Consider the following 13,340-nt stretch of genomic DNA (forward strand, 5'->3'; position numbering starts at 1 on the left):
AGCTAACCATTCATTATGCCGAGGCAGTTACTATGGTGATTAGGGTACATTCTACATATACATGCGTAAGGAATAGTGTATGAGAAGTGATAATAGATTACGCATCACGGTCTTGCACCAGTGGATTATTCCGTCTATATACGCAAACAATACTTGCTATGAGCAAAAAAAATGTGAAAAGCCGGCACACAAAAATCTACAACGTATGTCAGGCACAGAAGACTCTTAGAGACAGAAATGTGTCTGCCCCGTTTCCCTTTGGTAGGTGACGGAACTTCATAATATGGATGCTTAGCTTGAATAAAATGAAAAATCAAATACCGAAATATCTTTATTTTATTAAAATATTGTTTAATGTCAAATGTTTGTACAAACAGTAACAATAATTTATTACAAAATACACCATAATTCTACATTTGTGCGTCACTAGCACCTACATTTAAATCTAGTAATCTCATAAAAACTAACCTAGGAGATTCTTTAATATTACTCTTACAAAACTAATAATGCAAATATTGTACATAATCTCGAAGGCACTTCATTAATAAAGGCACTGGGATTGTATTCCAAGATATTAATGGTCTATCACATATAACAGTCTGATAGATCGTCTGATAAAGATAACCATTGAATCTTTATTCAATTAGTAGGTAAATAGTAATAATAACAAGAGAGGGACAGTCGGAGGCTTTTCATGACAAGCTTTTGACATATTTGATAAGCTTTATTCGTGATACACAACAACTGCCCTGAAGTATTTATACAAAGTTTAAGTGAATTTATTTATGTAAATAGTCCATGTTTCTCACAAAAAGGTGTATAATAAGGCACTTGAGAGTAATTGTTAAAATAAATACCAATTAAAAGTATTTGGAATACGTAAAGTATTTTTTTTATTTCGCAAGTTTTATGTTATTTTACAAAAATCCTTCCAACGAAATTAATTTGAATATTTAAATTTATCTCGGAATACATTACATAATTCGTTACAGCGCCTATATACAACTACATTATATGTACTTAAATGGAAGACATAAAATTTTACATTATATACAACCTGTGCGTGTCTTTTACATTATGTACTTATTCTAAAAATAATTAATCAGTCTATATAATATTAACAACGTCAAATGCACCGTTTAAGACAAGGACTTAAAATGGAAAGCGATTTTTAATAATAATATAAGTCCATCGGTGCTACAACCCCAAAATAGATGTCTCAGATTTCGGCATTTAATTTTTTCTTAATAGGCAAGTAATTCTTCCTGTGCCTGACACACATCGTCAATTATTAGGTCTAAGATATGCCGATTTCTTCGCGATTTGATATGGAAACTGATTTTTATTGAATGGTACTAGAGATAATTTTCAACAATTTAACTACATTCATATTTGACAATTTAGATTAAATTCATATAAATTAAATTTTAATATTCAGTTGTATAAAAACGTATTAAAATGGTGATTACGTACAAATATGAGCGTATTTGGCATTTGCAATCAACCTTTTTAACACAACACAAAGTTACTGAATCATTTGGAGATATTGGTTCTCTTCGTAAAATGAAGATAAGGACGTCTGCAAATCATTAACAACCATATTATCACCACCTTGTAGGGGATGGGTGCTGCTGGATACCATTTCTGAACTCTTCCAATTTTCGCAATTCTCCACGTACTCCAAAGTTCTCTGATAGGTGTCTTGCCGCATGCTATTCTGTTTCTTTCTATTATTTGAAGCGTCAATTTGTGATTGGGATATGTCCCATACTTGAACGTCGCTCGGCTGATTTTGACTTCGTAAACTGTTCATGCTACAATCTGTGTCCCCATTTTTGAGGGCCTGGTTGATCGGAGGCATACCGTTTACAGGTTTCTGACTACCCGTTGACATGTTCACGGAGTTCTGTGCCGATTTCATTTTATTGTACTGGTTAGCGTATTCCCACTGGTTCAATTGCCGGTTGTAATATTGGTTGTTAAACTGGTTGTTTTTAGGTGGTGGAGGTCCCATGAGGTTTGGTGCTGTATTATAAGGAGGTTGAGGGTACTGTACGTTTTGTGTATGTTGCAGGTTTTGGGGGCATTGGTTTTCATAGTAACTGTTAATGGTTCCACGAGGTATATTACCACTGTTATCGACACTCATAACTGAAGATCGGGACATTTGCATGGGATGCATTTGACCGCTTTGGTTCATGTAGTTCTGGGGATAATTTGCCATATAGGGCATTTGGGGCTGTGGGCCCTGCATCTGCATGTTTTGATTGAATTGCTGCATTACTGGATATTGAGCCATATTCTGCTGAGGCATGGATTGGTTTTGCATTGGATGCTGGTTGTAGCTTTGGTTCGGGTATTGTTTAGGGACGTTAAAATTCTTATTTGGCATTTTACAGTTTTGTCTGCTGTTATATTGCGCCATATGAGGAGCAGCCATTTGAGAATTAGCCATTTGGGAAGCAGCCATGTTGCCGTTCATCATCATAATGTTTTGGTTCTGGTTTTGAGGTGACGGCATGTTCATTGTCATATTTGTCATGTTCTGAATCATGGGACTGGTTATAGGACTTTGTAGACCTGGATGCATGGGGCTGGGCATACCGTGACTCATTGGGCTTGCAATGTTTTGAGGCATAGGGCTGGCCATGTTCATCATTGGGCTGTTAAGGTTCTGTGACATGGGGCTTCCGATATTGTTATGCCGGGGACTCAGTAGACTCTGCATGGACTGAGGGCTCATGGCGTTGTGTTGTGGTGACATGACACTCATCACGCTTTGGGGACTCATCACATTGTAAACACTGGGGGGACTCATGAGGTTTGTCATATTGTGGGGGCTCATTACACTTTGAGGGCTCATGGCGCTGTGCGGTAAGCTTTGTGGGCTTAGCATTCCATGTGGCATGGTCATAGTGGTTTGTAAATTCGTTTTGATATTTGTATTTTGTTTTTGTGGCACTGGGTTATTTAACCTCATCCTATTAGATTGTTCAGTTTGATTCGCTGTCATCGATTGCAACGATTGTAGAGGATTACTTGTTGCTGTCTGATTTACGGGCACTCTATTAAACTCTTTCTCGCAATTCTCGTTCGGGACTTCTGGAATAACTTGTTCTTGTAGAGGAGGATTCTTATCGTCGGGCGACTTCGCTAAGAGAGAGCCACTATTGCCGGACATACTAACATCTAATGACCTTAAATCGACTTGAATATCACTTATATTGAGATCACTACCTATGGCACCTAGATTTTTGAGGAGAGAATCGTCACTAGTTGCAACGTCACTAATTTTGTCACTGGAATTGTTTGTGTTTGGAACTTCACTAGTTATATTCTCTTTGGTTACTTTTTTATCGGTTTCTGTGTCTGGTTCTTGTTTGGTGGAGTCGGTGGCTGGCTTAACCGTGTCGGTGCCCAATATGGATTGGTTAAGATATTGCATCATTTCATCTGGTATCACCAGCTTATTCTCCACCATTTCTCCTTCTGCGACCTAAAAATAATTATTAATTAATAAAGAGCATTGTAATTGACCACGGCTGTTTACTCATCATAAAAGTTTTCTATTCCTACACCAAATACATCAATGGTAAGGCTAGTCAAGTATAATAATAATTGTATGCTTAGAAATATTACCTGTTCCAAGTTGACTTCTTGGTTTGGATGGTGAACCTGTGCAGTAGTTATAACGACTGTAGCGGTTGAATTTGACCGTGATTCCTTGTACGTGTTGGCATCGTGGTCATCTTCGGTCTTGAATTGGAAATTCGGGTCGGCCTGTAAAATAATCGAATTGTTTACTTTGCTGATAACGGTCAAAATTTCAAATTCAAGCAGCATTCATGAATACTTTAGCATTTATTTCTATAGGCTGAAACTCTGTTTGTACTTACATCAGTATTGCAAGGATATGGCTGATACTGCTGGTCACTCAGATTCGATTGCTCTGACAATCTCCTGGCTTCCTCCTTGACCTGAATGTTAGGATCCAGCTCAAGTGACAGTTCTTCAGCTCTTACTTCTGTGCAGGTCACTCCTCGTAACAGTACGGCCTGTAAAAATAAACAAGCATTAATAAGCAAGAACCAATGGAGCCGAAATAAACATAATATACAATATACGTAAAAAATTATAATTTAGAATGTCTCTTGAGTATTACAATATTTGATTTAAATTGACGTTCCATAAATATTAAGAGATCCCTCATCAAGTGTTGTGAGGAGGATTCAATGTCTTACCTGATTGCCTTGAGAAGTTCTGACAGCCTGGACAGCAGCAAGGGCTGATGATGGAGGTGGAGCGTAGCCCACACACGACACCTGACTAGATCTGAAACAAGCGAGTTGTACTTTTTATTTCGAAAGTTTATTTATAAGTAATCTTACAGCTACACTTAAACTAAAAATTGAAAACAGATTATTATTTATTATTATCAGTTAAACAAAATAAACGAAACAGAAAAAATAAGTCAATTAAGTATATAAATAGATTACAAAGGAAACTGAAATTATCTTGAAGAAATAAATGAATTCTTATCTATGGGAAGCGACGCAGCTTAGCATTTAGTACATATTTAAACTCAATTTAAGGTAAAAGTTTAGGTAAATAAGACCCGACAAACAAAATATTTTTCGTCTGAAAGTAACGTTATGTCTTTGTCGTTTCGTAGGCAACATTATGGACAGCGTCCTAATTACCTTCGACTACTGTCCGGTGATAACTGGTCATAAACAGCTGGTTGCGACAGTAACCGCTGGGTCACGTGAGACGTCACACCGCCCACCACAGACGCCTGGCTGCTCTTGCGGGATATGTCAGACGATCTGAGAATATTATGAAGGTGATTATGCAAAAATGCCTCCAAATACATTAGTATATAGAGAAATATCTTAAAGAATCAGTTTTTACCTGGCACTGTACAGGCTGCTTCCAGAAGAAATGCCGGAGTCTCGTCTCGCGTTTGGAGGACCCGTCTTTAATTCAACAGCCACATTGGTGCCCCCAATTTCTGTTCTTCCGGGCATAGGTCCACCTGAAAAAATGGATTCATAATATTAAATATTGTTTCCCTGACAAATTTACCGTTTGCTAGCAATAACGTTGCCCGTTGCCCCGTTTACTATAAAAGTTTCCTGTTTGGAACTTTAATGCAAATTTAAGATTATAATTAAAAAAGTATGTAGGTATTTAATCTTGTTGAACTTATAAAATTAATTGCACTTTATTGATTATAGGTAATTTTCTTGTTTTTGCCATATCGTTTGAACACATATTATTGACACAACTTTACAAGATTTTAGGGAGTTAAGGATAAATTTACTTGAAACTTTCAATCTAAAAACTATAAAAAAAGGAAGTTTGTGCATCTAACGCCTCTTGCCAATTACAAGTATAATTAATGCCATTTTCTTACCTCCAATATCTGGAGCATGTAATGGCATCAGTCTTCCAAGACCCATCTTGTGGCCCAGTCGAGGAGCGTGGTGTTGAGCTCTCGGTTCTCCGATTGCCACCATGGCTCGTAACATTAGCGGAAGTTGACCAACTTCACCTACTACCTCTTGTTCAACCTAAAAGAAAAATGAAAATCTTATCTTAGTCTTATACAGATTTCGACTACTTAAATATAGTTTAGTTTCTGACCTATGAATTAGCAATATCTACTTGAGGTTTAAAATTTATTTAAATAAAAACTAAACCTAAACCTCTAATAATAACATTATTTAATAATTAATAAAAAGAAAATTAAAACAAATTAAAAAAAGTTTGGTCCCTGTGGCTGTGTACATTTAATCTGGCAGCATTTCCTCGCTGGATTGCGATACTTATTCGTTGAGCCAGGAAAGCACTTTGGGGTCACCGGTACTATCTACCAAACGCCAACTTAAATCTTTTATTAGCGCCTGTGCACTTGAACCACGGCCCAACAGTCTCTATTCCAAAGTAAACATAAAGCTGTAATGGTTTAAGCAGGCGACTGGAAAATATAGTAATTTCTCAAAATCTATTAAAAAAAAATCTATAAAAATCTATATTCAATGTATCAATAGCTCTGAACCAGGACCGTAAAAAAACAAACTAAAAAGTATTTTTACCTCTCCATCTATCCTGAAGTAGGGGACACCATGTTCATCGCTAAAACCACCCAGACCAGAACCACCGTAGTCCAAGTCCCCACCACATTGAGCAGACAACTGAAAATAATATTGAAGATATTTTATAACAGTGGTAGAAGTATACTTATTATTATATAAAAAAAAATTCATACATTTTATTCCTATACTTTATTTTTAATGATATGACATCAGAGTTTTTGTTAATAGACGGAGTAATCAGACTTTTCGTAATGAATGAGCAACGGCTATTATTTATATTATTAAAATGGAGTAATGGTTGCAGCTCCTTATAAACACTTTGTAAAACAAAAACTTGACGAATAAAAGGAGTGGCAGAGAGTTTATTGCCAGTTCTTCTCTTCCGTTCTACGCCCTTGATTTGAAAATTGGCAGTAAATGTAAAATTAGAAGCATTTAATATAATATATTTCTTTTTTGACGTTCATAAGTGTACATTGTGTTACCTTATATGAATAAATGATTTTGATTTCGATTTTGATTATTATTATTACTAGGTACTGAAGTTTTAGTCGGCGGTGTAAAGGTAGTGTTTGATATTAACTAAAAATTATAGTAATAGTGAAATAGGATTCTATATTTAATTTCAACAAATATTTATTAAATATTATAAATCTTTATTCATCTCACCTGATGACCATTATGCATTCCATGAGGTAGAGGTGATGCGGGGCTCTCACTCTTGACAGAGGCTGACGAAGTATGACCTCGTATACCAATGGGTACTCCACCTTCCTCCGAACGCGGTGAGGACCCAGCTCCTCCACCACCGGATTCTGCTGAATCATCACCACGACTGCATCCTGAAATTATAATTTACAATTTATTTCAGTTTTCATTTTTACGTGTTCAATTGGGATCGCAAAAAAATAATTTACTCCAGTAATTCAAGTGTAAAAGTATTTACTAAATTGACGATAACAACAAATCAAACTAGAAAAACACTTTAATTATCAACTTAATTCATTCATGAATTAAACCAAACGCTTGATAAATATTTTAGTTTTTAATCTTTGCAATCCTGTCCAACTTTGATTAGGACATTTTAAGTTTATGTTCAAATGACTGACAAACTGACCTTTATGTTTCTTACTGGCGTAAAATTCTGCTCCATGAACTGTCTTAACATGTTTCCGAAGAGAGGATGGGTCCGTGTATCTCTTGGTACAGCCTGGGGCCTTGCATACATATGGTTTCTGAAAGAGATAATTGGAGATTCTATAGATACTAAAAAAGAGTTTACCGAGAGATATGTAACCTAACATTAGTTAAGTTACTAATAAAGATATTTTGGTTAATAATAAAAAGCGCAATCGAAATGTTAACAATCTTACACAATAAATTGTAAAGTCAGTTTTGGTAGTAATAAATGACCCCATTGGTTTTTCATACATTCATTAATTGTATTTATTCTTTATAAGAAACATATGGGTCACTGAGTTTTAGTCCAGCTTCGCAACCCCACTACGCCTAATTTTATGTTATAAGCACTTGTTTTAAACGATTAAAGATCGTTGACATGGTTTAGACAATGCTGTTTCATTTATTTGAACATACAACATATACATATATGTACACAATACAACCGCCATTGATATTAACAAGCAATTACAACCAAGTAATGTTTAACTGGTTGAACTTCTGAATAAATTTTACTTCTAAATATTGTTATCATTAATACGGATTGTAACTTTAAAAATAGGGGAAATATAAACTCTTTATAAACTTACCTCGTTGCTATGTGTTCTGTTCTGATGTTTAGCCCTATCGCTAGCATTTGAAAATGCTTTCGCACACCCGGGATATTCGCAGGTGTACGGCTTTTCGCCTGTGTGACTCCTGAGGTGAGTTTTTAGATTTTCCAAACGGGAGTACGCTTTACAACATCCTTCGAACTGGAAAAACAATTTTTTTGTTGAGAAGATAATACATTTCAATAATTTACTTTTAGTCATAAATGACATTGAAGTAACATACTATCGAGAAAGGAAAATATTGCTCAAAACCACAATCAATCAATTATTTTTATATGAAAAATGGTGTCAATAGTAGACATATTCAGTAGTGTGTATAATTCGCTGTTTTTCTCATAAATTCTTACTTATAAGTAAAAAAATACTAGTATTTTTATTGTGTTTTAATTTTTTCTGTATCATTTATGATTACCATAATAGTCATATCTTTCAGAAAAGATATGACTATATGAGCTTGTAACATATACTTTAAATATAGCATTTTGTAATGTGGTGAATTTTAATAAATAAATAAAATGAATAATATTTTACTCCAGTTGTTCGTAAAGAAAAAGAAATTCTAGCTAACCACTTACCGTGCATTTATGCGGTTTTTCACCCGTATGCCTTCGCATATGCACCACCAGCATATATTGAGCTTTGAACGGCTTTTCGTCTCTCGAACAGCCAACCCATCGGCACACGAATGCCTTTTTGCTCGCATGAATGTGGTCTGTGTTTATGTGTTTCACGAGGTCATCTTGTGTCGGGAACTCTAGTTTACAATCCACCTGTAATAGCCATGTAATTTTAATATTTATATGAATATAATGATCATAATCCTTGGGACTGCTACAGTTCAAACAATTTGTATGACTCAAAACTTAGGATTGAAAAGAGTGGCGGAAAGTTTCTTGCCAGTTCTTTTTGCCCGCTCTACGCCCTTGAGTTGCGAACTGGTAGTAAATGTAAATTTAGAATTAATTTAACTTCTTTTCTGACGTTCGTAAGTGTACTCGTACTTATTAACTTATATAACTGACTAATTCTGACATTGACTTTGAATAAATTTTTATGCATTACAATCCCTACATTACCAATGGTACAACCTTTTAGGACTGGGCAGATATCTGCATTTGTTTCGTAATCATTTCTAATAAGCAAACAGGACATCTACGTTATGTGCCACACGCAGAACGTTGGCTTTTTGGGTCTAATGCATAGTGGTTTCCTAACGATGTTTTCCTTCACCGTACTAGCGAGTAAAACACATAGACAGAAATTCTAAGGCCGGAGATCCAATCTACGATCCCAGGGATGAAAGTCGCTCGCCGAACCCTCTAGGCCAACACTGCTATAGAGCAGATACGTAATAAATATAGTTACGACTGGCAACATGCTTTAAAAGCTGGTCACCAAGTATATATGTCACCAACATAAATGTTTATACTAAATAATTTAATATCCAGCTCGTATCTTAGCCGTTAACACATGAAAAATACCCTGAGACTTCGAGTTCGAAATACAAATTATTTCTTGCTACTTTTAAAAACGACGATAATAGACTTACCCAGTGGCAATTCGTCTCAATGAAGTCCCCTGGCTCATCTTTACAGTCGATGCCATCGTGCACCGTGCTCTCTGCAGCGGCTGAGAGAGGTTTACAATGCATATCTCGGGACATTAGACTTTGGGGTGACTTGCGTTGGTTCATCGCTGTTGAGGCACTGTAATGGAAATGTGAACTAAAAAAATATAAGTTTAATATTGTTCTATACGTAGCTGATTTGAATTATTCAAGGGTTTTTTATTTATTCATAATTGTCCTTTCGTCCCTTGACAAAACATTCACTAGCTAATCAAGATAGTTTATGATTCAGACGCCAAAAATTACGTACATTGTAATTAAATTATTAAAAAAATTGATAAATGGGTCATTCTTCTTTTTAACCTACAATTAGTTGTCTCCACCAATCAATGCGAAAATAAACAAGGAAATTACTATTATTTTTTTCTCAATTGTATTTCAACATGCACTGTACTATATGCATAATGGCTATGCACGATCAAATAACAAATATATTGAATAATTTAATTGTAAAAGTACGTGACAAAGTAGTAAATTCGCGTGACAGAAGTGTATCTCATACAAATTCCCTATGTCTCCCGCTACCTCAGCTTGCGTTTAATCCATAATATTACGAAAAAATTATATGATGACACAAAACATAAAAATATCTTATAGATCCTAAATATATTACCTATCATGCAATAGCAACCATTATTTTTTATCACTTTTAATAAAATATTTAAAAAATATCAAATACTTGTCTCCTACTGCCTGGTGTTTTATTTTGTAAATTCTGTCACGTGGGTTGTCCTTCGAAATACGCGTTTGTGCCGCTCGTCTTTGTGGCCTGTGATTGAAGGTTTAGACCTCCTTCCCCCCCTTGGTACACTTTCCCCTATGAGATCAAAAGTCAGCGCGTCAATCGCTCGAAAGCTGTGACAGAAGGTGTGTGTTTTTATTCCGCTACCGCTTCGTCACGTAAGTAATGGATTCAAAATATAATTATTATTGTTACTTTTTGTTGTCTACTCTTACGTTATAAGAAATATTTTGTTGTCAATGAGTAAATTATAAATTCTATGTCAGCTTTTAAATGTTATCGACTTAGCAACAAGTTTTTACCCCTACGTCACATGTCAACTCTGTCACACTTTTACCTAATGGCAAACAATTTTTTCGAAGATTATGGGTTTCGCCAAATATCCTGGAACTTCTTTGAATAAGGGCATGGAAAAAGAGCTTCTGATGGTTGGAGGGACAATGAAACGCCAAGGTGATGCCATAGTAGGTAGAGGAAACTATATTGCAGATGTTCGAATTCTTATCCACTTTCAAGATGCCAACAAATTGAAACGGTTCGTTTTGACAGACTAAGACTTAGAAAAGGTAGCAACAACGATTCCAAATAATATTGTGCCCCTGAAAGGAACAAAGCAAGTTCACCAAATGTTCACGGATACTCGTCTTAAACCATAGGGTATTTAGTTGTTGCTGTGAACAATTCTGTTCTTACGACGTTGTTGTCTTATTCTAAATTTATCAGCCTCTGCCTATGTATATATATACTGTGGGCGTGTTCTTATCTAACGAAAAAGAAGACGATATAATTCATGATGTGGAAGATTTCATGCTCACTGATATTATGAACACAATTAAAATGCCCCGAAAAAGATTTTACGATATTATGTATACATAATCCAGCCCAGATGAATCAACCAATGAAGATCAGCCTTTCGCCACGCTTAAAACGAAAGATCCAACTGATCAAACTGCTGTCTGCGGTACTTCTTACCAAACACTCCAGGCTCCGAATGTTAATAAAAAGGGAAGAGACAATATTTCTAGTTCGAAGAGCCACTATTAATATTCGAAAAATAAGACTTTCTATCAATGGCTTAATGATTATGTTATTTTATGTTTTTGGAAACGTTAATTTGATGTCCAGCTATACTAGACTTTAATTACTTAAAACGAATGAGTAGTCATTTAATATGAATCTCTTATTCTAAAGGTTCTCAAATGTGATTTCAATAATTATCTAAGTTCGATCTCATATTATTATATGACAATGATGAAGACTGAAAAGATGTACATAACAAAATAAATAATTTTAGAAAAATAAACCTGTTTTATACCAAAACGCAGCCTGGTGTCCCCTAGAATATCAAACTCCGTCACGATGTTGTCTCCTGATAGGAAAATTATTTTTGTCTTTTATATATTTTGTTATGACTTGTGCAACATTTAAAATTTATATTTATATTATTTGATTATATTGCTATCTGTGATATTGGTATTTATTTTTAAATGATAGTAAAAATTGATTTATAGCAAAAAATACATTTATATTAGCAGAAAATGTGACGGAGTGGAATTAGGTCACGAATAAATCATATTTATACATACAAATGTATTATATTAATATATTTTCTAAAAGCTCATTTAGTTAATTAATGTATTACAAAAGTACAAGTTATTTGACAAAGAGTATTCGATAGAATAAAATAAAAGATTTCGTGCCGAAATAGTAAATTTTTTTGTCGAATTTTTCTTTCAGGCCTAGAAAATCGTACAAAAATCTGTAAACATCTCGGCAAACCACTTTTTCCAATAGAATAGAAAATCTGCTATCAGAATATATATATAAACTGACAAGAAAGCTTTATATTTTTATTTTAAAAATTGAGCTAAAGCTTTATCAAATTGTAGGTTTAAAAGAAGAACGACCCAAATACTAATCTAAAATAAATTTTAAAAGTTGTAAAACGCTCGCTGTAAAACGATACTTATTTGTTAAGGAAAGGCGCCAACTTAAATCATTAATTAACGCCTGTGCATATGAATCCCACGGTCCGAGGTTCTCGCCCTTTGTAGGAAAGACTCTTTTGCCATACATAACGTAAATATTAAAAAAAAACATGTTTTGAGGTCTTACGAAATGTTATTCCTTAGTAAATTAACTAAAACATTTAATTACCTATCAGCTTCCATAACACTGGTGATTTCCTGTGGTTGTGGAGGTTGCTGCATGTGCTGTGGTGGTGTTCCATCTAACCTCAAACCTTGCCCGACATCCACTGGAGCGCCTATCAGTAACTGGGTTGGTGACGATATGTGAGATCTGTAAGCCGATGTTACATAAATATAATAACTGTTTAGAAAATAATAGTTGCATGTCTGGCAAGGTAAGGTAAGGCAAATAGGTGTATCACTACTGGCCCTGACACACGGCGGCGACTTTTCGGGTCTAAGGCAAGCCGGTTTCCTCACGATGTTTTCCTTCACCGTTCGAGCTAATGTTAAATGCGCACATAGAAAGAAAGTCCATTGGTGCACAGCCGGTGATCGAACCTACGACCTCAGGGATGAGAGTCGCACGCTGAAGCCACTAGGCTAACACTTCTCCATATTAATGTATATATTTACAATCAGGGAATTATAAAGATGGTCAATTAAAAATTTATAGTTCTTACCTATGGATACCAGCAACGAGGTGCGCATGAGCAGCATGATGCGCAGCGGCAGCCGCCGCCTGCTGATGTGCGGGGTCCAACAGCACACCAGCAGGCAGCACCCCACTACCTCCGCGAGCCAGAATTTGTTGCGCTAGCGATGCGTGGGAGAGTGATAGAGCCGGTGATATTGCACCTGAAAAAAAATTATAGAAGACATCTTCAGATGACAAGACCTCTTGTTGTATTGAGCACTGCGACATGCAACGCTGCTACATACATTATAGAGAATCCTTCAATAATGAGCGTACCAATTCATAAAAGTTCGGCAACCCACTTGCCAGCTTTCTGGCAATGTGAGTGTCCATGGGCGGTATCACTTAGATGAGCCTCCTGCCCGTTTTATCAGAAAAACAAAATATTTCCTTATGTTTTTGCATACCAACAG

General features: G+C 35.5%; 1 protein-coding gene across 2 annotated transcripts in view; it reads right to left on the bottom strand.

The window, feature by feature from the left end:
* Positions 1–318: 318 nt before the first annotated feature.
* Positions 319–13,340, bottom strand: part of LOC125059059 (transcriptional activator cubitus interruptus) — a 98,289-nt gene continuing 85,267 nt past the window's right edge. The window contains exons 6-20 of one of the 2 annotated variants that reach the window (XM_047663251.1): positions 12,914–13,088; positions 12,418–12,561; positions 9,441–9,597; positions 8,467–8,661; positions 7,868–8,032; positions 7,216–7,333; positions 6,768–6,940; positions 6,099–6,197; positions 5,417–5,573; positions 4,912–5,035; positions 4,701–4,826; positions 4,242–4,332; positions 3,897–4,055; positions 3,640–3,780; positions 319–3,496 (exon numbers count right to left, since the gene is read on the bottom strand). In XM_047663251.1, coding sequence (XP_047519207.1) covers positions 1,526–3,496; positions 3,640–3,780; positions 3,897–4,055; positions 4,242–4,332; positions 4,701–4,826; positions 4,912–5,035; positions 5,417–5,573; positions 6,099–6,197; positions 6,768–6,940; positions 7,216–7,333; positions 7,868–8,032; positions 8,467–8,661; positions 9,441–9,597; positions 12,418–12,561; positions 12,914–13,088 — 3,995 coding nt within the window. In that variant the 3' untranslated portion in view covers positions 319–1,525. Of the gene's footprint in view, positions 3,497–3,639; positions 3,781–3,896; positions 4,056–4,241; positions 4,333–4,700; positions 4,827–4,911; positions 5,036–5,416; positions 5,574–6,098; positions 6,198–6,767; positions 6,941–7,215; positions 7,334–7,867; positions 8,033–8,466; positions 8,662–9,440; positions 9,616–12,417; positions 12,562–12,913; positions 13,089–13,340 lie in introns of both variants that reach the window. The other variant, XM_047663250.1, reaches the window with a different exon arrangement.

Source organism: Pieris napi, chromosome 19 (assembly GCF_905475465.1).
Source record: "Pieris napi chromosome 19, ilPieNapi1.2, whole genome shotgun sequence".
Lineage (NCBI taxonomy): Eukaryota > Metazoa > Arthropoda > Insecta > Lepidoptera > Pieridae > Pieris > Pieris napi.